Source organism: Alexandromys fortis, unplaced genomic scaffold, assembly GCF_014885135.2.
Source record: "Alexandromys fortis isolate MF-2015 unplaced genomic scaffold, M_Fortis_MF-2015_v1.1 scaffold_179, whole genome shotgun sequence".
NCBI classification, from domain to species: Eukaryota; Metazoa; Chordata; class Mammalia; order Rodentia; family Cricetidae; genus Alexandromys; species Alexandromys fortis.
Window position 1 is genome coordinate 530,817 of NW_026068062.1, and position 24,085 is coordinate 554,901.

Consider the following 24,085-nt stretch of genomic DNA (forward strand, 5'->3'; position numbering starts at 1 on the left):
CTGACAAAGACTATATCATTTAAAATGTGTATGTTAAATATTTGCAAAATTAGGAAGAATTTTGTTTGTGATTGTCACAATGTTTCCTGAATCTTAGCAAATTCAGTATAATAAGTTATTAAAAGGTAAGTCCTACCTAAACTTCTACTCTAATGTTTAACTTTAATAGTTATATATTTAAACTTTTAGAACCAGTGAGATGAACAATCCAGATTTCATCATGTTATGCAGATTTTGAAGTGGAACCTTTAAATTGTTTAAGTTTTTAGACTAAGTATGAACTTTGTTTTCAATATGTGGTAGTATAAAAATGTGTTGCATTATGTGAAAATCTGAATGTGGTTTTAATTAACACCCTGATGTTCCATGTAGACTGACTTTCTGAAAACCCACCTCTATACAAATTTACTTGGCATTTGACAATTCTACATATAACATTATCATCACAAGTCAAATCCAAGCATTTATTGTATGAGATGTTTCATTCTCAGAAAAAGATGTTTATTTGCAGCAAACAGAATCTTCCAGTTACTTATTAATTGCAGTTTTAGGGAACATTAGTTGATATGAATTCTCTTGTCCTTAATTTGTATAACCTTAATGTGATATTTCTGTAAAAGTATTAAATAACTGAGTATAAAATTCAGGTCGCTATCTGAACTTGATATATTTATAATCATAGATAGTTCCTTGATTGCCAAAACTGCCAGCATGCTCACAAATGAAAGCCAATATGTAGCCTATACTTTATTTTTTCTCTACTCAAATTTTATAAATAACCCTTTGAAAAAGATAATAAAATATACTTTTTAAATCATTTGAATTTATCACTATGGGTTATATGCCATTTATTTTGTACATTAACACTAATGGATTTTCATTTCATGCATTCTGTATTCATGTCATGCAGTTTAAAATATTCCTTTTTAATATTTGCCATTTTACTGGCTGCCATAGAGTATTTGTAAAGCCTATAATTATTCAAATGGATTCTCCATCTGCTAATAGTAAAGAGTTAAGCTAGCTTTTATAAAGAGATCACAGTTGTAGAAAATTAATATCCCAGTAAGTAATTATAAGAATTAGAATATAAGACAAATTAAATGCAAGAAATGGAAATAAATGGATGTTACAGCAACTAGAAAATTTATAAAACTATTTTTGTTATGAAAAATGTATGAAATTGCTATTAAAATATAATTCTATTTTAATAAATTAAAACATTTTAGTCATACTAAAGTTACATCATAGCAGATATTTATCAGTATCTCGTTATTTTTAAACCACCAGTCTACTTATGACTGAATACCACATAAACTAAACACTATGTATGTTGCAAGGAGGCTGCTTGTTCATCCCAGCTGCCTGGCTAGCTTGGCCCCAAAATAACCACACAGAAACTGTATTAATTAAAACACTGCTTGGCCCATTAGCTCTGGCTTCTTATTGGCTAACTCCTACATCTTTATTTAACCCATTTCTACCGATCTGTATTTCACCACGAGGTCGTGGATTACCAGAAAAGTTTCAGCATATCTACCTCGGGGCATGGATCCATGGCATCTCTCTCTCTCTCTCTCTCTCTCTCTCTCTCTCTCTCTCTCTCTCTCTCTGCTTTCTTCCTCCAAGAATTCAGTTCTGTCTTCTCCACATACCTAAGTTCTGCCCTGTCAGGCCAAGGCAGTTTCTTTATTCATTAACCAATACAAGCAACACACAGAGGGGACTCCCACATCACTATGCATTTGAATATTTTATAAATTTTTAAAGATATGAGTAAAGAATATTCAGATATCCATCTGTGAAACAAGTCCATACTTTAATGATAACAGCAATAATAATAATAGCAGTAAATATTATATTTCTGTATGTTTGCACATGAAAGACAAGAAACAGTAGAAAATAAAGGAAATGAGAAACTTGTTACAAGTTTAAGTTATAATGGCTTAATTTTCCTGCAACTCTGTTAAGTTTGGAAGTAAAAGTTAAATAAATTAAAAACAAAGTCAGGCAAAACAAAAAATAATGTGAAACTAGACTCTAACATTATAAAGACAGGACTCAAACAGTTAAACAGCAGGGAGCCCAGGGAATAAGGAGAGTAATTCAGAAATATTTAAAACACTAAAAGCCACGTCTGTGACCAGCCTGTTAAGACACACCCATTGGCTCAGTAGTGGCATTAATTATCAAGGAAGTAACCAAATACTTTCTGCTTGGATTTATGGTGCACTCCACAATGTGTAGCCCATTTCTGACCCATTACTGGAACCAAGGACCTCTAATCAGAAAGGTTATAGGCTCTACTAAAAAACCCATTACTACTACTCTGCTAAATGGGTGTAGTTTTAAACCAACTCCTAATGACTTACCGTTTTACCCATTGATTAGTTCAGCCCTCATCAGAGAAGCTTCCTTGTGCATTAGATGGTAATTAACCCAGAGACCCACAACTGGTCAGTGTATAGAGAATAAGAGCTTGCAGAATGCTCAGCCCTAACTGAAATACCAGTATCATACTCTCTTCTCCCAAGGCTCAGGAATCATTGTGGAAGATGAAGCAGGATTGTAAGAAGCATAGGTAGTGGAAGGTATCTAGTGTTTTCTGGGCACAGCGGGGCATTTGCACACATGAACTCACAGTACTTTCATGAGTGTGCACAACTGTGCAGTCTCAGGACAGACAAAATTCCAACATGGAGACAGAAGGTAAACACAAATCTCTCAATCTGCGGAGGTATTGGGAGAGGGGGAAGGATTCTTTTTAAAGAGTGTGACAGTGCTGAGCAGAAGTGGTGCGTGCTTTTAATCCCAGCACTTGAGGGCAAAGACAGGCAGATCTCTGTGTCTCTGAGGCAAGCCTGGTCTGGTCTACAGAACAAGTTCCAGGGCAGGCTCCAAATGCTACAGAGAAACCCTGTCTCAAATACAAAAAAAAAAAAAAAAAAAAAAAAAAAAAAAAAAAAAAAAAAAAAAAAAAAAAGGAAAAGAAAAAAGAACAAGACCCTAGTGGATTGATCATCTTCAATTAAAGATCATTCAGTCAAACCCATGCAGCAAGACTATATTTGACGGGTTAAGAAAAAAAAAAAAAGAAGAATCAGTGTACTTATTGTCTCTGCTTTTGTGTATTAGCATATGGTAATTAGCTATTAGCCTGCACAGTGAGTTAACTCAGTACATATTCTATTAGTAGGAGCTATTATGAACACTATCACAATGCTGAGAAACTTGAGGGACATGATAGTTAGGGAACATCAGGCACACCGAGAGAATTAGTGAAAGCTGGATCTTAACACAGTCTTTCAAACTTATGCACCTGGCCACTACGCAATAAGATGCACATAATGGAGAACATTAACCCAAGTAAATTTCCCATCAGTTCAAGAGCAAAAGGGAGAAAATAATTAATACAAATATTGGGAAAATGTAAAGGAAAGAATTTATTATTTTTGTAAAGAGGAGAATATTTTTATTAAGCCCTAAAACCAGAAAACTCAAATAGATCTGACTGTTTTTAAAATTGTAGTTTTAGGTGCTTTGCGTGGCAAAAGGAAATTAACAAAAAGTAAATCATGGAGTTAGACAAATGGTTCTATAGTTAAGAGTACTTGCTGCTCTTCCAGGGGCCTTGAAGTCAGTTCCTGACACCCAAATTAGATGGCTCGCAAGGACCTGTAACTCCATTCTCAAAGGAGCTAACACCCTCTTCTGGCCTCTGTAACTCTCACACATACTTGGTGTACTCATAGACACACACACACACACACACACATACACACACACACACACTTAAGTATATTTCTAAAAGGGAAAAAAAACTCTATATATCCATAAGATGTGTGTAAGTTCTTATACTTGAACTTTGGAAAAGTACTTTTCTGCCCTCTGGGCATTTTAATGCTGTAGATCAGAAAGGTCATGGCCTATGGGGTTTTCTTGTTGGTTTTGTTTTTATTTTTTGTTTTTTTGTTTTTCCAAAACAAGGTTTCTCTGTGTAGCTCTGACTGTGCTGGAACTCAACCTGTAGAGCAGGCTGACCTTGAACTCAGAGATTTGCCCACCTCTGCCTCCCAAATTCTGGTATTAAAGGTGTGAGCCACCACTTCCTGGTGAAATTTTTGCTGTTTGTTTGTTTGTTTGTTTATGTTAGGAAGAATGAAAATATGCTGTTGTGCTTAATTATTGTATTGCTGTAGAATATTTTTTATCACTGTGATAAAGAGGTGAATGACCAATGGCTAGGCAGGAGGGAAATGCTGGGACTTCTAGGGAAAGAGATAATGCAGGGACGAGGAGAGTCAGGAGACTGAGACAAAGTCAGACATATGGTACAGGAGAGGTAACTGAGCTGTGTGGCAGAATGTAGATTAAAAAAATACTGGTTAACTAAATTGTAAGAGTTAGTTGGGAAGAAGACAAAGCTAAAGGCCAAGCTTTCAAAATAAGTCTCCGTGTCATTATTTGTGGGCTGGTGGTCTAAGAAAGTACAAGAAAGCTAGCTACATTGTATGCAATCCTAAACTGCACTATATTACCTCGTAAACAAGTACAAATAACCCAAAGAGAAAGCCCAGGAAAATGCTCACTTATGTCCAACAATTATATCTTAAAACTAGGGAACAAGAATAGTTCCTCTGAAAAGCAAAAATGTCATCTATTGATTGGCTCTATGTATTGGATATGGTTTGAGTGTGTCCCTCAAGGTTTAAATGTTGGAGATTAGTCCAAGATATGATGATACTAAGAAACAACGGGACCTTTATCAGGCAGATCCTAATATGAAATTGTTAGATGATCAAGGACAAGCCCTTGGAAGGAATTAACATGATTCTTGTAAGGGTCCAGTGTGTTTTTCCCTTCCCATGTGATCACTTGTGCATGCAGGTCTATCCTGAACACCACCTGCCACATTACAAACAAGGATATCCTCAACAGATCTAATGTTATGCTTTCTGTACTTTTAACCTCTAGATCAGTGAGTTAAATATCTATTCTTATGAGCATATTGTCTCAGGTATTCTGTATAGCTGCATAAAATAAGATAATACACTTTTGTTCTTATGTTATCTCTTGATTCATTTTACTTTATACATTTTGTGTGTGTGTGCAGAATTGTGTTCTTTAAAAATATATAGGTTAAATCCCAAATGACCCATGAGAATGCCATTGGTGAGAGGACCTTTAAATAGCCAGTTGAGATAAAACAAGGTAATATGGGTAGGATTCATGAAGTACAATGGATCTCCTCAAAAAAAAAAAAAAAGTAATGGTGTTAATGGCCTGTACACACAGAAGAAAGAATATGGCCAACTGTAATTCCAAGAAAGAAGCTCACTTCTGGATGAGAGTGACCCCAGGGGACAGTAATCCTCACCAGGTTGCAGCACCAAAAGCTAAGACTATGAACTACTGTGGCTTATTACACATGCTGAAATATATTTAGGGCAGCCTTAGCAAACTAGGACATAGCTTCATTACTAGAATTGATTTTGTTCATTCACGGTTACTTCATTATTTTACAGGCACTTGAGTAAAGTATTTAGGAGCTGAATTGTAAAAATTGATATTTGATTATCTTTTAACAAAGTGAGATGTGTTTCTAAAGAGCCTCTGTGAGGAAGTGGAACAAAATATTATAGGCAATTTCATTTGTTGAGAAAATGGGTTGTGATACCTACCCTACAAAATATTTTTAGGAATTGTTAAACATCTGTAGGCCTTATTTAGTTTATCTATATGCAAAATATATATACATATATATGTATATATATAATTGTGTAAGTCAGTTGTTCATTGCTGTAATGCAATACCCGACAAAGGAATTAACAGAAGGAGGGGTTATTTGTGTGTGGTTTTAAAGCTTTCAGCATGTAATCGACTGTCTTCATTGTTTTTAGGTATAAGTCAATGCAACAATATCACAGCAAAAAAAAAAAAAAACATAATGAAGGAAGGGGACTCAATTTTCAGCAGTATAAAGCAGAAAATAGTGACCAGGGACAAGGTATATTGTTCAAAGGCATAGCCATAGTCCAGTGACCTACTTCCTTCTCTTAGGTGTTGTGGGAATTCTTTCAGTCAATAGCCTTTAGATACCAGTCCATTTGGGCATGGTCTGAGGTACTATAAACGTGGATGAAAAACATGCATGGCCCCTTTTTTGCTGAATTCGGTTCCTAGATTCAAGCGCCTACAAATAACCTTGGATCTCTATCCTTACTGGGAGTTTTAGCTCCAAACAAATAAATATTTATTATACTCCATTCTTGGCTATGGTGGACCTTTTTAATACACCTACATTTTGGGGCCCAACATGGCCTGAGCCCTATCCATGTGGCTGAGCTGTCATTTTTAGAATCACTTCCCAAGAGCCCATTGATTATTAAATCAACAACAAGCTCAGTCATTGATGAACTTAGCATCCTTAATTTTAGAATGCTAATTTCATCAATGACTGAATCATCTCTCCTCAAAAGCACCAACAGCTTGGGACCCAGGATTTGGCACAGTAGATTTTTAGGGGACAACTGATACCTTTCTTATCAAAAAGTTAGCCAGAAAAAGAGTACCAAAAGAATTGTATAGAAACAATTTAATTAGAATTGGGGTTGTTTGCTTGTAAAGAAGGAAGTCCCTTAATATGGTATCTGCAAGCTGGAAACTCAGGAAACCAGGAACATAATTCATTGAAAATCTGATAGTCTGAGAATCAAGAATTCCATGTCCGAAGTATAGGAAATATGGGCACTTTATCTTAGAGAATTTACCTTCATTCTCCCTTTTACTTCATATAGAAGAACTAGATGATTGATGAGAATCTTGTTTATATAATCTGAGTATCTTATAGAACACCTCCACAAATATATTGGGAAATAGTTATTTTACCACCACCAATCTGAGTGTTCCTTAATCCTGTGAGGGTAACAAATGATGTGTTTTCTCTCCTCAAGTTGATAGGATGTTTTTTGTTTGTTTGGCTTCTTTTTTTGTTTGTTTGTTTGTTTTTCAAGACAAGGTCTCTTTGTGAAACAGCCCTAGCTGTCCTGGAACTAGCTTTGTAGGCCAGACTGGTCCTGAATTCACAGAGATTTTCCTGCCTCTGCCTTTCAAGTGCTGGAATAAAAGATGTCTGCCACCACTCCCTGTCTAATAGGATGATTCTTTTTAAGCATAGCATGGAATTTGTACTCAATGAGCAGCAGTTTTTGTAAATTTCTTCCAAACTATTCTTCTTATAGATTAAACCAATTATCATTTTTATCAAATATGCTAAGCTTTGATGCACCCGAAAGTTTATTTCAGGTCATAAAACTACACCCTCAGATCTCCATAGGAATTTCAGAAGTACTTTAAGAGACCACAAAAATCAAGCCCAGCTTAACACTGGTTTCAATTTCAACTACTAAAAACTGAGTAAAAGTCAAATACAGTTTGTAGAAGAAATGTTGGCAATGAATCTCAGCATATCTATGTATAATTAATCCCTGGTGATTAATTATTGAGATATGTTGGAACTGTTGGTTGTATCTAACTCTAGTATGGTTTTAGCTTTCACTTAGATTTAAGATTAACAGTCAAGTATTAAACATAACTTAAAACCCTCCTTTGGTCACAAGACACTGAGGTAAGTCCACTCAGACAACCTAGCTTTGTGTCACCTGTTTTTCCTTCCATTCTCTTCTCTCCATTGTATGGGTGCAGCCTCCCCATTCTTCTGGCTGCTAGTGGCTAGAAGGTATTTGTTAAAGACAGTACTTCTCCTGAGTATCCAGCCTAAATTTTTATAAACGCTTTTACCCCATGTTTCCTTTCTCACCAGAGAACTTCCCCAACTCATTCATTATACTAATAACTTTATGTTGTTTTATTACTTAAAGTAACAACATCCTTTCAGCTCCTGCAGATTCTAACAAATCTTTTAAGCATAAACTATTAAGTGTCTGTATCAAGGCCAGTTCCTTTTACCAACGAGTATCCAAAAGCTTTATGTTTAGGAATCCTTCTGGCTTTCATGAAAGCAATTTACTTTAAAATCTACATTGAAATTAGAGTTGATTAATAAAAGTAGAAAAGCAGATGTCAGTCAAGTTGGGGGAGTTCAGCAAAAACTGCTGATAACACACTTTTTAATTACTGGCAGAAGAGAACATCATGTTTGTCTTCTTCCTTTCCTCTCCTCAGCTTCTCTACATAAGAATCCTGGCTCCAGCGCTCCAGCTTGGCTGCCATTTTCTACTACATTTGCATTCTTTCCACTTCATTGCTAGTTTGGGCATTTGGGGATCCAGCAGGGAAGCTTCCTTTTAAAGTAGGCATTCATTGTATCTTTATTGTTATGTGATGTTCTTCATTTCCCGGAATAATGCTGTTAGAATAAAGCAAATGAACTAAATGACTCTATACCAAACATATAATCTTCCTTCTAGAGTGAAACTAAGCAGATTATGTTTGGTAGGTGCACATACAATTACCATGTCAGAGGATATTTGAACCCACTGGGTAAATATAGTTATCAACACCTTAGAAACATGGAACATTTGAACAAAAATATCATTTTCTAGTAAAGCAGACTTGACTACTAAAGCTAGAAGGAAAATAAAAATTCAAGAGGATTTTTAATATAGACTTATCATTGTTAGCAGATCTGTTACTTTTAATTTGCAGAACTGTGGAGATGCTCTTAGTGTATATTCACCTTATCTGTTTGTATGACCAACTGGGGGAAAACTGACAAAGCGCTTCACTAGACTCCTCGTCACTAGGAATGAGCAGGTCTTTTGCACTGAGTTTTTAATTTAAGCCTCACAGTTTATGTTTGTTGTTTGTTGTTTCATCAACACTGCCTAAGGGCATGATTCCAATGGATGCTGAGAAAGGGCCTAATTATTTCTCTCTTTGTTCATATTTATTGTCTTTATCAAACAACCTTCATATATTCAGTTCTGACTGAGGTATGTTATTTTGTTGATTAGCATAATTTGTGAACTCTCTGAAGTAAAGAAAAACTGAAGTAAAAGAAAGTCATAAACTAATTTCCAATTAAACCAGAAATAATTCACAGAGTATGTAAAAAACAAACAAACCACACTGGTGACCTTGAAAGAGAATAACATTCAAAACATATCATAAAAAGAGGCAGCACATTAAAATGGTAAGGGAATGTGGATGCTGAGCAGAGAAACAGAGTGTGAGCTCACTCTGTGAAGAAAAATGGAAGAAAACTAGCATTAAGCACATATCTTCAGTTTCTTCTGGCTTTCACCAATCATATGTGTCAACTTGTTTATTTTCCACAATACTTATGTAGAATATGCCCTCCCCATATGGGACAATGAGGTCCCAAAATTACAGCAAAGTTCAATTTGTCTCTGAAGTCCCTTGTAGTGAGAAATGCACTGCTCATCTGTGAAGGGAAGCAGATTGGAGAGCTGGACTGACATGTGTAGTTCACTACCCACCTCTCCTCTGTTTCTGTCTAGCATTAGCGGAGCAAACCATGCACTTGGTACTTGTAGTATGCTCTTCTTGCCTGATCATCTTTCTCAAAGCAGTTGATCAGCTCTGTAAAGCCAGGACCCCTCTAGACATGTTGTTTCCTGTAGACTTTTTTTAGTTGAACTTTGGTAAATATCCATTGTCTTATCTACTTTTTATGTTCAATATTATAGAATTAAAAAGGAAAATCCTTTGTTTGAAGCCACAATATAAGTTAAGTGCCTTTGTTATCATCATCTGATTTTAGATCAAGAAACCAAGAAATCCAGAGCTAGGTTAGATCCCTCAAATTAACAACTGATAAAAAAGAAGCTGAGGCAGCATGTTGACTGGAGTTGCCACTTCTGCCATCACAATCCTAACCCTTTAACACTCCCTTAACTTTGATCCTCTCCTTGAAGTTCTCTCATTTCCTTTCCATAACCACTTTCTAACATCTCCTGGATGGCCTTCATCAAACACCTGTCTCAGAATTCTCCCCGCTTTTCTTGTTTCTCTGCTTCATTTTCATGATTCCTTTTTTATATATATTATCAGATGTAGTAAGAAGGCGCTTGTTCACTTCCAGCTGCCCAGACACAAAATAACCACACAGAAACTGTTTTAATTAAATCACTGCTTGGCCTATTAGCTCTAGCTTCTTATTGACTAACTCTTACATCTTAATTTAACCCATTTCCATTCATCTGTATATTGCCACGTGGCTGTGGTTTACTGGCAATATTACAGCCAGTGGCTTGCATCTTTCCCCTTTGGCAGCTCCATGGGATCTCCTTAACTCTGCCTTCTTTCTCCCACAATTCAGTTTAGTCTGTTCTCCCCCCTCCACCACCTAACTCTACTCTACTCTATCACAGGCCAAGCCAGCTTCTTTATTTATTAACCAATAAAAGCAGCACTTATACAGGACTTCCCACACCAATCAGAGTCTTCAGGAGGAAAGAGCAGATGCATCTAGCTGAAATTTTACAATAATTTAATGGAGAGACCTATAGGCAAAAGTAAAGTAGCTAACAGCAAGTGAGGCAGATGCGCAGAACCAAGTGTAATGATACCTCTCCCAAAGCATGAACACACTAAGGGAGGAAAATAGGAGCACAGGACTTTAAGTGTCAACAATTCAGCTTTCAGACCATTTTAGTAGCTATCGATGCAGATCAGCTTAATGTATCACACCATAGCATAGATTCAGTTCAGGAAAAACTGTAGAAGCAAAAGGTTCAAAAAGCTCAAGTGTACCTGATACAAGAGACACCCCAAGAAGGACTGGAAAGATGTTCCACTCTTCCTCCTCCAAGCTATACAAGCAACTAGTCTCTAGTTCTTCCTAATCCCTGGTCAGCAGAAAAATAAGACCAGCAAATTTAGAACAATTTCTTGCTAGAAAGCAAGATTTCTATCTCACAATTTTTTTTAAACATTTAGGCTGTTTTACCGATTTGAATTAGCTTTTAATTATCCAGTTCCTATGGGCTTTCTTCCTGGATCTCAAGCTTTCCACACTGCAAGGATATTTTGGGAGTCATCAAGCACGTGGCAGTGAAACTGGCTTTGAGCCTATGACATTGCAAAGGACAGGGCCACAAAGGGGCTATGACAATGGATGCCCCATGTTTCTATGTTAATAGACAGTGTTCTCTGAATTCTTCTCCCAAGAGATCTGCTAAAGCACAAATCAAATTAACTGCATTTCATCTCTTGAGTACAATATAAACTCTGAAAGGGCAGCAATACAGGATCTATTTTTCTTCTGCCTCACTAAACGCTTCCTTTCCGTCACCAGGAACAAACCACCCTCAAGCACAAAGAATACTGGATATAAAAAGAGTGAGACAACTATTGGAAAGTCTTTCTAAAGCGTGTGTGTGTGTGTGTGTGTGTGTGTGTGTGTGTTTCTCTTTGCACATTGTGAAAATTTTGGCACATTTTAAGCAATCACTTTTGCTTCGATTGGTATTAGAAAATTTTTTATCACAAGGTATCAGCTAAACAGCCAAATTTATGTGCAGGATTTTCTTGGGGTATATTTTGTGTAAGAATCAACTTTTAGTCACTTTTGCTAGCATCGAAGCAGATTACCTTGGTAAACCAAGATATTCATCAGTTAAAGGGACTCACTAAGTTCCTGGGAGAAACTAGAATCCCTAATCTATTACTGTAAAATCATTTTGGTAATTGGTTATTACTGATGAGGGTAAAATCCAAAGTGTCTGTTCCCAGATGCTTTAAAGAAAGCATTTCATTAGTTTTCTTTCTTTCTTTTTCCATTTTTAAAAATTGAATATAAGATATAAGGGAAGGTTAAAAAAAAAAGAACAGGCTTTCTGTAAGAAGTACCTTTTTAGGGAAAGGATTTCTGCTCTCATTTCAAAGGTTGGAGAGGGGAATGTTTATATTAGCCTAGCTCTCTGGATGTCCATAATTCTAGGAAAGAAGTAGTTGGGAAAAATACTGATTCCTGGATATTTTCTTATCTCATCAAGATCAAGAAAATAAAGCCTGACATGGTGGCACAGACTGTAATTAAAGCTAATTCGGAGGCTGAAGAAGGAGGATCAGAACTTCACGATCTGCCTTGGCAGCTTACTCAGTACCGTAAAGTAAAAAAGAGAGCTAGGTTAAATACTTTGACTAGCATATGAGAGGCCCTATATTTAATTCCCAGTACTGAGTTTAAAAAAAAAAAAAAGAATCTGGATACCAAAGCCTAGATTCTTGCAATTCTTCTTATAAGCTTGATGTAGGTTTGAAGTCTTCGGTTAGATTTGTTTGTTCTGTTTTCTACAGATACCGTTTCCTTATTCCGATGTGTTTCTTAGAACAGCTTTCCTTTCCTCCTCTCCAGGTCATGGGTTTGGCTCATCAAAGATGTCCAGGGCACAGACATTTCCAAGTTATGCTGCAGAACAGAGTGAAGAGGCTCAGCCACCGTTGTCTCGGTCCAGCAGCTATGGATTCAGCTATAGCTCCAGCCTGATTCAGTGACATACAGAGGCCACCACTGACCAGCAAAACAGTCTGCCCTGGACCTTCCATGGGGTCATTTCACCCTGTGTATCCTGGAAGATCAATTGTGGTACAAATTAACATTGGTAGGGCCTAGTCCCAACTGAAAGGTTAAAAACTGGAGTTCTGCTTCCTTGATTCAGTGGTTAAGTCCTTTATTTATTGAATTTCTATGGGGGAAATCTATGTTTTACAAAAAATTCCAATAATATGAACAATCATTTCAATAAGAAAAATTCTTTGTGTCTGACTGTAGCAGAAGCCTTGGCACTGGGAAATTTGCCCAATCTAGTTTGTGCCTGGTTGGGGTCACCAACATTTGTCCTTAAGACTGTTTGCTCCTGTTTCGACACAGGTCCTGTCTTTAAACACAATAATGACCCACTCTAAGCTCTGTGGCTTTTTCAATTTTGACAGAAACAAATCATGTAATCGTTACTTATGGCATCATAACTCTCCATGTAAAGAAGCCCAGTGACAATTAAGAGGCTGTTAAATTAGAATATTCTATTAAGAAGGACCCTGTAGCTCGAGTGTGTGTGTGTGTGGGTGTGGTGGGGGGAGATGTCTGTATGTCTATGTGTCTGTGTGTCTGTGTATGTAGGATATTACTATATTCATCTACAGATTAGGATATATCAAATGTGCTAAGGGTGACAGGATATGCTCACTTAAATTATTGAAAACTAATTTGTCACATTAAAATTATGTTGAATAGCTGTTTTTAAATTAGTGCTGTTAGAAAATGAAAAAGACCCCCTGTTAACAACAGTAAGTAGCCCACTCTGATCCTATGAGGATTATGAGCAGAAACACAAGAAGGAAGCATTTTGGAAACAAGATTACCAGCCCAGCTGCCCTGCGTGTCCGTTATGCTCTCTGTCTGGTTGATGTTGCCTTGTCATTGACTGTTTCTTCCATCTGAGCTACTTGAGAAATTGGTGTAATCCCCAACTCCAAAATGTTTGAGAAAGACACAAAGCTACACTGAAAATGAACTCAGCTATCTTGCAGTTAAAAGAAGAACAAATGATACATGAAAGTAGATGTTTTAAGTTTCACAGAGGAATTTTTGCATGGGTCATCAGGGGCTTGGCATTTGCTATGGAATCAGAACTTGCATGGCTTGAATTTTTCTTGCCCTGAGCTCGATTGGTTGGGATGGAAAGAGAAAATGTTTGGCTTGCAATTTTTTTTTTCAGTTCTACAACATGAGAATGTCCAAGTTTGGAGGGAAACGGAAAATTCCTCTCAAAGAGAGAAAGTTTGGCTAGTTCAGGTCAACATAGACATATTTTGACCATAATTTAGTGAGTGAAAATATAAATTACTCTGTCTGACTCACCTGGTATCAGGTGCCTAAACCAGATATCTGTCAGGGAATACAGATCAGATTCCTGAACAGAAGGTCAAGGTCAAGCAAGAGGAAAACCTGACTTTTTGTTTGATAGCAAAATGTTCTACCGAACTTAATCTATTAAAGGGTACCTTTTTGCTGATCCCTCTTAAGATTTCATTCATCCTGAGCCAGGCAGTAGTGGCACATGCCTTTAATCCCTTCACTTGGGAGGCAAAGGCAGGCGAATCTCTGTGAGTTCTAGGCCAGCCTGGTCTACAAGTGCTAGATCCAGGATGGGCTCCAAAGCTACAGAGAAACCCTATCTCAAAAAAAACAAAACAAAAAAAAATACATTTCATTCACCCTGATCCATAGCTTGTGAGCAGATTGAGAACTCCTTTCAGTGAATTACTACTGAGTCTGCTGAGTAAAGTGGTTGTGCATTCCTTCTTGATAAGTGTGCACTTACTGCAACTACCTACGCTCCCCAAATCACTCAGATAGGTATGAAAACCTCATAAAGAGACTAATCATAAGAGTTAATGTTGCCATGAAAAATAATTATCGTAAGCCTTCAGGGATAAAAAGAAAATTACCCAAACTCTACACTGATAATTTTGCTGACACAGCAGAAGAGCACATGACTGAGTCCTTCTGAGGAGAGACAAGGCAGCCTTCCCTGGAATCCAACATTTCAGGGTTCATGCCTCTAAGTTTCTTTAACACACGGCATCTTCTGTAGACATGCCATTAGTAAATATATCAGAGCAACTCTGAGCTGAGACTCTTAGAGCACAGTTCCTAGTGTGGCCATTGGAGCAAGCCTTGCCCTGGCTCACTGAGTTGAGCTGTTGCTTAGAGACCACGAGTTTCTTCAAGGGACTTATGGGGAAAGGTCCTGAGGGGCCTTGATTCACATCTCAGCTTTATCAATGTGCCAGAAGCACAGATAGCAAGTCCGGTGGGATTCTGCTAATTACGAGTCTGCTCTTGTGTTTCTCTGGTGGGTGACAAGTACCCGCATAAAGTAGCTTCACCATTTGGTTACTAACAATGAGTATCAATGAGAAGGAACCAAAAATCATGTATACGTTTAGATCATTTTTTTCTGAAAATAAAGTCACAAAAAAAGTGTGTGAGAGAGGTACCTTCTTAGGCTTTAACATAATCTCATCATATTGAGAATAATACTGTAAAAATATTTCATGATACATTTTTAGGAGCTTTATTCTAGCATAATCCTCTGAGTACATTTAAAACTTTAGCTAAGTCAAAACTGCTAAGAAAGCAGCAAGAGAATTTATAGTACCCTAATATTCTTAACATGAGGCAGTGTTCATTGTAATAAAAGAGACAAACAGATGAACCTATAAAAACCAAAGATGGAAAGATATTTTTGACAGTCTCCTGGAGCCTCATAAAACCATTCCACCACAATTACAAGAATGGCTATGGGCATATCTTAGCCCACCAGAGCCTGTAGGTTCTTGATTGAAGACGCCTGTATACTTTGCAAACTATTCTCCCTTCAGAAATTGTATTATACCCTAAATGTACTTGTGACTTTCTTATTGTGAGGGAGAGACTGCTATGCACCAAAGAAATCTTTTGGCCTTTTTTGAGTATGACTCAGTTGGGCTTCCACTCAGATTTATACAGAGTGATAAGGTTACTATACCTATACCAAGTTGTTAGAGACCAGTGAAGAGGAAGGCTGACAGGCATGATAAAGTCTCTTCTAGAAGCAAACCAAACCTGAAGGTATACATGTTTCACTTAAATATTTTATGAGAGCTGGTTTTTCTACCCTAGTGTTTTTCTTCTGATAATATACATACAACCTGTAACACATACTTATCATTGTGTTAAATATGCAGAGTAAACAACCTTGGTCCACTATTTTTACAATTCTGGTGTCATGGGGGTTTGTACAAAACCACATTTTTCACCAAGTGACTGAATTAAAAATAGGCACTCAGTAATAATATACTTAGACCAGTTGGAAATAGTTTTGAATCAGTAGCTTCTGGCCACTGCCATAATTTGAAATTAATAAAATATAAAATAGATATCTAGAGTGAGCCTTTGCTGGTTCAGAATTAAACCATTGTTTCATATATTAGGTAATATGTTGTTTGATAGAGCATGTGAAAAGAAGAGAAGCATATTTATTAGGACTAAACCTTTCCTTGTTCTAGTATCTAGACTACTAGTACCAGTGTGTAGTTCTTTTGACTTCACTGGGATATTTTGTTTGAAAATCATTCATCCTCCTTATAAAATGACCAGCCATTCATATCTCTCATCTGACATAGAAGCAGTGGGGTAACCAGTACCTTCACACTGTTAGCTGTAGACTTTACAATCCTATTTATTGCATGTGGTATCCTTGTAGTGGATATTAAAAATACATCACAAAGACCAATGTCTAACCCTCATTCTTTGACCAAAATCTCACAAAATATTGCTTTGAAGAAAGCATGAATAATTTGTTTCTTTGATTACTGGAACCACTTACAAATTAGCCAATAGTGCTACAGTGAAAACAAGCTAAGGAAACTACACTATTGTAAAAAATTGTAGTCCAGTCTTGACTATTCTAACACACCACTATAAATGGGCAATATTCATTCAGTGGTCCTGAGGTTTAGGCCTTTATTTTTTCATGTCTTATAAAGTACAAATATAATGTTAATGACTGCTTCAAATCTATTAATGTGTCTATCAAAATAGTGCAATGACAACGTATTTTTTATAATTATTAGTTACATAATCTTTGGACAATCACCTTCTCAAAAAATAGACCCAGAAAAGTGTCATTTGTGATATACTATACAAATTAATGTCAAGCCTATGAAATTTATAATGTTTTCATAGGCTATAAAATTTATTAAAATTCCCCATGGAAGAAATAAAGTCAAAGGGAAATGATCAATCAGTAGGATAATTTGAGCAAAATGATAAAGAATCCATTGTCACAACCTGCATAACTCTTGAACCCTACTTTTCCAAGATTCTAACTTCATACTTTGTGGTATGGATTTTGCTTTCTACACTGCTTGCTATTCATCTAGTATTATATGCAACTTAAAAATACACAGTCACATTATGTCTTGACATAAGCATAGAAAGCACAGTACCAACTTCAGCTTTCAGTTTGTGAAAAAAAAAATTAACACAAAAGAAGCTATGTAAGCTACAGTTTTAGCAATGCAGGAATTGCGTTCTGAAAGCAATCTCTTGGGAATTTCACCATATTGTTGTGTTATCCGTGAGAATGGCTGGTTGTTCAGTGTGTGATGAGAAACACATATCACCATATCTGCATACTCTGTAGATGGATTAGAAAGATCCTTTGTGTGTGTGTATTTATCACAAGCCACATTTTCTTACTCAACAATATAAACCTTGAAACTTTTCTACAATCATTCTCAAAGAAAAAGGCTTAAATAGTTGAACAAGTTTTTGCAAGAATCCTGAGAAAGAAACCAGGCATTTTTTTAGATAGGCTTTAAGCAGTATCAGCAATTTAAAGGTCATACAGAGTGAAGGATTTGCTTTATGTTCCCCTGGAAGAAAACTGAAACCTGTGGGTGTTGTAATTTGTTCAGAGGCAATAGACAGCTGGGGATGGTTTTCTCCTGTTTCAGACCGTGACTGTCCCCTGGCTCCACCCATCTCTCAGCAGAACGTGTTGGAAACTGGAGAAGAGCATGTGGCCTCAGAATACTTAAGCCTTTGTATGTTGAAGTGCTTGCCTTTCCTTTTTACAGTTTTCTTCCTCTTGGACTCATCCCCAAGGATATGCAGAAAGTTTCTTTGTGTGTAATTCACTGCACTGATTGCTATAAGCTTTCCATTTATAGATTGCCATCAAGTACTTTGTTACCTCAATAATAAGCAAAGTAAAACTTAAGGAGACTTTTTGTTGTTCTTTGATTACTTTTTGTCACATTGATTTTTCCCCACTAACAGCTCTATGGTAACCGTGATTATTAGTTTGGAGTTCCTTATCCCTCCAGAGGATATTTTGGTTCCATTGTCATTGACGTTTGTTACAATTGTGTTAGCTGATGACATTAGGGGCTACCTTCTTTCATGGAAACCTCACAATTTCCATTCTCAAACAATTGAGAGAATAGAATTTTTAATATCCATCAAGTGTTATGCACTTAAGTAGGCAATTATTTAAATTATATGAAATTTAAATAAAAAAGAAAAAATAGTTTCAGATACTGTCCCCAAGTTTAATGTAGTATGATCTTGTATATATTTGTAAAGGAAAAATTCACTTGTATAGAAATATCCCCTGTAGTGATTTCACACATACAATAAGTTTTAATTTTAAATTATTTAATTTTCTTGGCCAACATCACTAATCTGAAGTGTTCATGCTGATTATCAGAAAAATAATTTATTTAAAAAATGTTATCACTTTCTGAACAAATTTTAGTGGATAATACAAATAACTTAAATATCTGTTCCTCTCAGGATAGTTTTAGACAGAGCACATAAAATCAACTCTCTCTGTAGACAGAATATTTATCACTAGAGTAAGCTACCGAGCTGTCAGCAGTCGTACGGTGGATAAAATTCTATCACTGAAGTCACTTAAGGTATCTATAATCTCAAAAGAATCAAGTATTTAAATTTTATAAATGCAAATTCCAAGAAAAAATGATTTAATTTTAAGCTACTGCAGAATCACTCTCCAAAGAACCATCTTGAGAAATTTATACTTATTAAAGATCACTTACTTGATAAACTAACAAGATGGCAAAGCAAACAACATAGTGATATTAGTACTTTCATATTAAACATATATCAGAACTGAAAATGATAATTATGAGATACAAATTATGATACAAATATGATCAGTCAAATCCATATCCATAAATCTATTGCATAGCTCAATAAACAATGCTTAATATGGACAAAAAGTATATATAAAGAGTAGTAGATTAATGGCTAGATGGGAGAAACAGAACACACTAGAGATGAGCTATATGATGTAGTTTGCTTTTTGCTGTTTCTTAGACACTGTTATTTTAGCTGTAAGAGGCAGAATATGAACCACACACCAGCAAATCTGTCTGTTTCTGAACGTGAAGGCCAGTTGGTGTCATCTTCACTGCAGGGGACAAAAGACCATGGCTCCCTTATTCCTTCTCTGCACCCCAACCAACGCACATACTCAAATTCACAGATACACTCTTGACTTTTGACTTTTGACCCACTCTCTGTTTTCCGTGGGCACTTATCATTTTAAAGAATCATTTGTTATAAAATATTTATCCCTTTGGACCTCAAAAATATACTAAATTGTACATTATATTTCTGCTTCTTGTAAATCTTTATTTAAATAATTTGTATATACTTTCTAAAGTCTACTGTTGATTTGTTGTTATAAAGAGATAGCATTTTTGTTGTTGATCAAATATAATGATTATGAAAATTTTGGTAAAATTAATTAACAGGACATTGATCCATGATTAAGAGATAAAACACCACCACAATTTACTTCAATTGGAAAACATGAGTTACCATGTCTTATTCTTAGTTATAATCTATTCCAAATAAATAGTCTAGGGATATCTGGACTTTAAAAATTAGTTGAAACTCAACTTTTGAATAAAATGCAAAGTAAAACACTGTACATGGAGAGTAAATATGAGTTTTTAAGCATAAAATGTTGTAAGGCAATAATAAAATTAAGAACTTCAGTTGTTTTTCAATTAGTGTGTGTGGTTTTTGCCCTTCACTAAAAGTACATAGTTGAAGAATTTGTTTTTCTTAATTTATCATTTTATACATATTTCAATCATTAAGAGATACACCTAGTCTATTATTATTGAGTTCTTATAATTCCAAGAAATTCACAAGTGGCATTGATACAAAGAGGATAACATAGTCACACAACTTTAAATTTTGCTTCATTACTTTAAAAAGGGTAAAACATCTGATATATTATTTTTCAGCACAACTCTGCATGAATGAAATTTTGAACTAATTCAACAGCTTTACCCATAATTTATTTGGCTTTCCTAGCAGCACTGTAATAGTTATTTCCATTCATTTTTGTCATGTGATGAATGTAACTTTGTAATTAACCAGAATTCTGACAATCATATCTTGCTAACCTTTAAAATGTTAACTTCTTTCATTGCTTATGAGCTTGTGGTTTTCAAAATAAAGTTAAAGAGAATTCTTTATTATTTGTAAGGTTACTGAGAACTTATTATCAATTTCCAGTATTTCTCTAGCCTTATATTGCAATAGAGTTAGAATTCCATTGGGTTGAATTTGCTTTGAAGAAATCATGGAACATTAGTATTAACAATGTCAATACAACCAATTTATTTATTGTCTGATTACAAGTGAAAAGACACCCAGAAAGCATAAGTGACTTAAACAATTATGTGATGTAATTTGGGTTTTCTTCTATCTTTCTGCTCACTCATTGAGGGTAATGAAAATTAATTAAAATAAATATTTGGCAGCAAGATTGGACATCAAAATTAAAATTCATATAATGCTAACTGTCTGGTGGTGAGATGATCCATGACTTCTTTTGGTAATTTTCTTCTCATGATACAGCAGTCTTTGTCATTTGAATGTAGCACTATCTAGATACACATTTGCTGAGCCTGTTTCTCAAACTTGGTGGTTAAATATTAACTGAGCCCTTATTGTTAGTTTCTTAATGGTTATTTCCCCTTCTAAAATTGCATGTCACTAAAGAAAGTTTCTCAATTCTGGAGAAACCAAACTGAATTGTATATCCTGATCACACAGTCAAGTAGTGCGAAAGTTCCCTTTATGAGGAACTATAGCCACACAAACTTGTAAGAAAAACAATAAAAAAAATGTCTAGGGTTGTTTGATGCTACATGGTTTGAAAAAAATGCTTAAGAGTGGAGTGATAATGACAATATCCATTCTTTCTAAACAGCAAATAAAACACAACTGATTCTAAATACCAATTTTTGTGCCATTTTCATAAGAAATTAATGATGTAAATTTGCTGGGGTTTTCACCCCTTTGTCACAATTAAGATCATGGAGACTATTTATTTTTGCTGGGGAAAGTATCTTTATGAAGAATGTAATGGTCTATATAAGCTTAGAGCTGACATCCAAGACAATATTTAGTGAATACATGCCACAGGGCACAGTCCCAAAGCAACTACTCTACTATTTTTGTAACATACAAACAAACTAGCTATGTCTGTTTCCAAGTTACTCAAAACATATGTTAAACAAATTGATCTAATTTTGGTATCCATATGGTGAGTTATTAAAATAAATGTTTGAGCAAGAACTGGCTAGAATATCTAACATTCAATGAAAATGTGAATTGTCCTATTATTAGGCATTAGAATATCTGGCTGTTGTTTGATGCTGAGAATGATCTCCAAGTCTAGCCAGTCACTAAATGCTTACTGAGTTCTTGCTACCTCTAAAATACAAATAAAGGACATGCAATATCTTCTGACTTTTGTTCTTTCCTCCTTTTAATTATTTTTGATATGTGCCAATATTAGGGATAGGCTCTAACAGCAAAGTGGTACTTAGATCACAAAATGACTAGAAATAAGAAAACAAGGGAAAGCAAGAGGTCATCCTGATCAGATTCCTTCTCCCCATTTTCCCTGTCCTCCTCTTCCTCCACTCCTCTTCCCCCTTCTCTCTATCCTTTCTTTCTCCTCCCCCCACTCCCCTAACTCTTTCTCCCCCTTACTCTCCTCTTTCTTCCTCCTCCTACTCCTTTTTTCTTCATCCTTCACTTGCTTTTCTTCTGCCTCTTCTCTTTCCCTGAGCCAACTGCCTTTTTTTTAGTCACAGATAATGGTCAGAAATCAACAGCAAATAATATCACATAATCATCTCTCACTATTGGAACTATAATTGACACACATTTTTAAATCTTCAACTTCACCTTTGACAAAATCTCAAATGTGCTCATGAAGAATTTCTATCATGCATCAGTCTCTAGATATGTGTCAATTACAGAGGCCTATTCTATATATCAAAATTCCACAGAATACATGTAAACTTTAGTTATAAGTTAATCAATTGGAAAAATAGTTGTTTCAGACTCCAGTCTCAAAGTCTTGAATCTTCTCTGAGCTGAAGTTCAAAAACACAATGTGATGCCACTCTTCCAGAGCACATCAGCTAGAGGTAAGCAGATAAGTAGCTTAGGCTGGTCTTATTCACTGAGTGCCCCTGGAGTACCATTGGCTTTACACATTCCTTCTTGATTCCAATATATATAGTATATANCTTTCAGTTCTGTAACAGAAAGAACAATGTTACATTGAATGAATTTTGAATGTTGTGGCGGCTTAGATTAATGCAGACAAATTGTGATAAGTATATACAACTTTAATGGAAAAATCAGACTCACAAAACCGAGGTTCCCGCGGAGTACAGGAAACAGGAAGGGCCAGGCAGGCTTCTGTGCTCGCAAATTATCAGTAAACATTCGCCAGAGGCGAGTCCGCCCCCTTAGGGGCTGGCCTAACCCTACAGAATGTCTTACTAAGCTTTCTTCTTTGGCCCTTCCAGCCCATATCTGACCCAGTTCCTCAATAGTGGAAGGGAGTTGTATTCTAAATTCAAATTTTCAAGGACCATTAAGGAACTTTTCTGGAAAATGTTAATAGCAGTAGGATTTTTATGTGTATAATTTGTAAACTTCATAAAAAAATGTTGAGTGTAAAAGAATGCCAATTGCTATTTTTGTATGTTCTGACAGTAAACAGTGCTTGGCAGTATTTAAAAATGCAGGTGACATTATCATTGCATTGCACACAATATAAAAGTTCACTTCATTTGTGAACAAAATATAACTCCATACTCCATGTAACATTGTCCTTCCTAACTCTCCAGAGGAAATATCAAAAGACCTAGGTATCCAAGAGATTCCACACCCATGAGATAGCATCTTATTGCTGTATTTATAATGAGTGAAGTAGGAATTATAAGACTTACAGTATAATTTCTAGTACATCAGAACACTACACACTCTCAAACACTTCAGATCATTGCTATTGCATAGTCAGTTAAAGATTATTCAGTCTGTTGGTATTCCTAGACAATATTTCTCTGATGATGTATGTGATTACTAGCAATTGTAAGTAGAGACTGTTCTTTCATTTTCTGGCCACACAGACCTGAATAATTACACAAAATTATATTAATTACAACAGTGACTCTGTCTTCTTTCCTCCTCTATCTCTACTTGGATTTCCTGCCTTTCTATATTCTTCTCTGCCATAGGCCCAAACAGGTTTTTTAATAACCAATGGTAATAAAACATAATTACAGCATACAGAGGGGCATGTAGGAACTTCTATACCAATAGTCTTAGATACCAACCCATTTTGTGTATGGTCTCAGGTATTATAAGTGCAGTTAAAAGCATGTGCAGTCTCTTCTTCTTCTTCTGATGAATTCGGTTCCCAGTTGCCAGTGCACACAGAGGACTTGGAGTTACTACCACTACAGTGAGATGATCCCCAAATAAACAAACCTTTATTTTACTCGATTCTGAGTTATTGTGGAACTCTTTGATATGCCTACATATTTTGGCAGTTTCAAAAGAAACGTTCTCAAAATTTGGTGCCTGAGACTGACCTCTGATGAACCATCATGACTAACACTTTATCTGCTCCAGTATTAGCTGACTGGGTAGACTTGACATAATGTTTCTGTACCTTCACACAAAATATCTCTGTAACTGATTGCTACTTTTGGATTTACAAAGTTTTATGAATCTTAAAGGTGACTTCAGCATAATCAGGAAATCTGAAAAGTATGATTTAAACTGAGTTTCAGATTTTCTCTTATATTTAATTTTATAGTTATTCTTTAAAGTAAGTGCATATTCAGTTTGTGTATACCCCGAAATTTATGTCACTAAAATGATTTAATGTGCAGCATAGACTAAAGAAAGTCAGATAGGACAAAAGCCAGTATCAGGTCTTCCTAGTGGAAGCATAAGAAAAGTTGGGACAACAGCAAGTTAGGAGACAGTACTAGGGATTTATATCAATTGGTAGAGTATTTATTTGCTTATTGAGGGGAAAAAACCTTGAGTTTTATCCTCATCATTGCCCAAAATAGTTACACATGTTGTTTACCTGTAATTCAAGCACTAAGGAAGTAGAGACGGGAGAATCAGAACTTCAAAGTTATCCCTGGTTATATGATAAGTTCAACTTGTCTGATATACATG

General features: G+C 35.8%; 1 protein-coding gene across 1 annotated transcript in view; it reads left to right on the forward strand.

The window, feature by feature from the left end:
- The window catches only part of Dok6 (docking protein 6), a 300,071-nt gene extending 287,473 nt beyond the window's left edge, over nt 1-12,598 (forward strand). Inside the window, exon 8 of the mRNA XM_050120300.1 lies at nt 12,344-12,598. Coding sequence (XP_049976257.1) covers nt 12,344-12,483 — 140 coding nt within the window. The 3' untranslated portion in view covers nt 12,484-12,598. The remainder of the gene's footprint in view (nt 1-12,343) is intronic.
- The last annotated feature ends 11,487 nt before the right edge of the window (nt 12,599-24,085 follow it).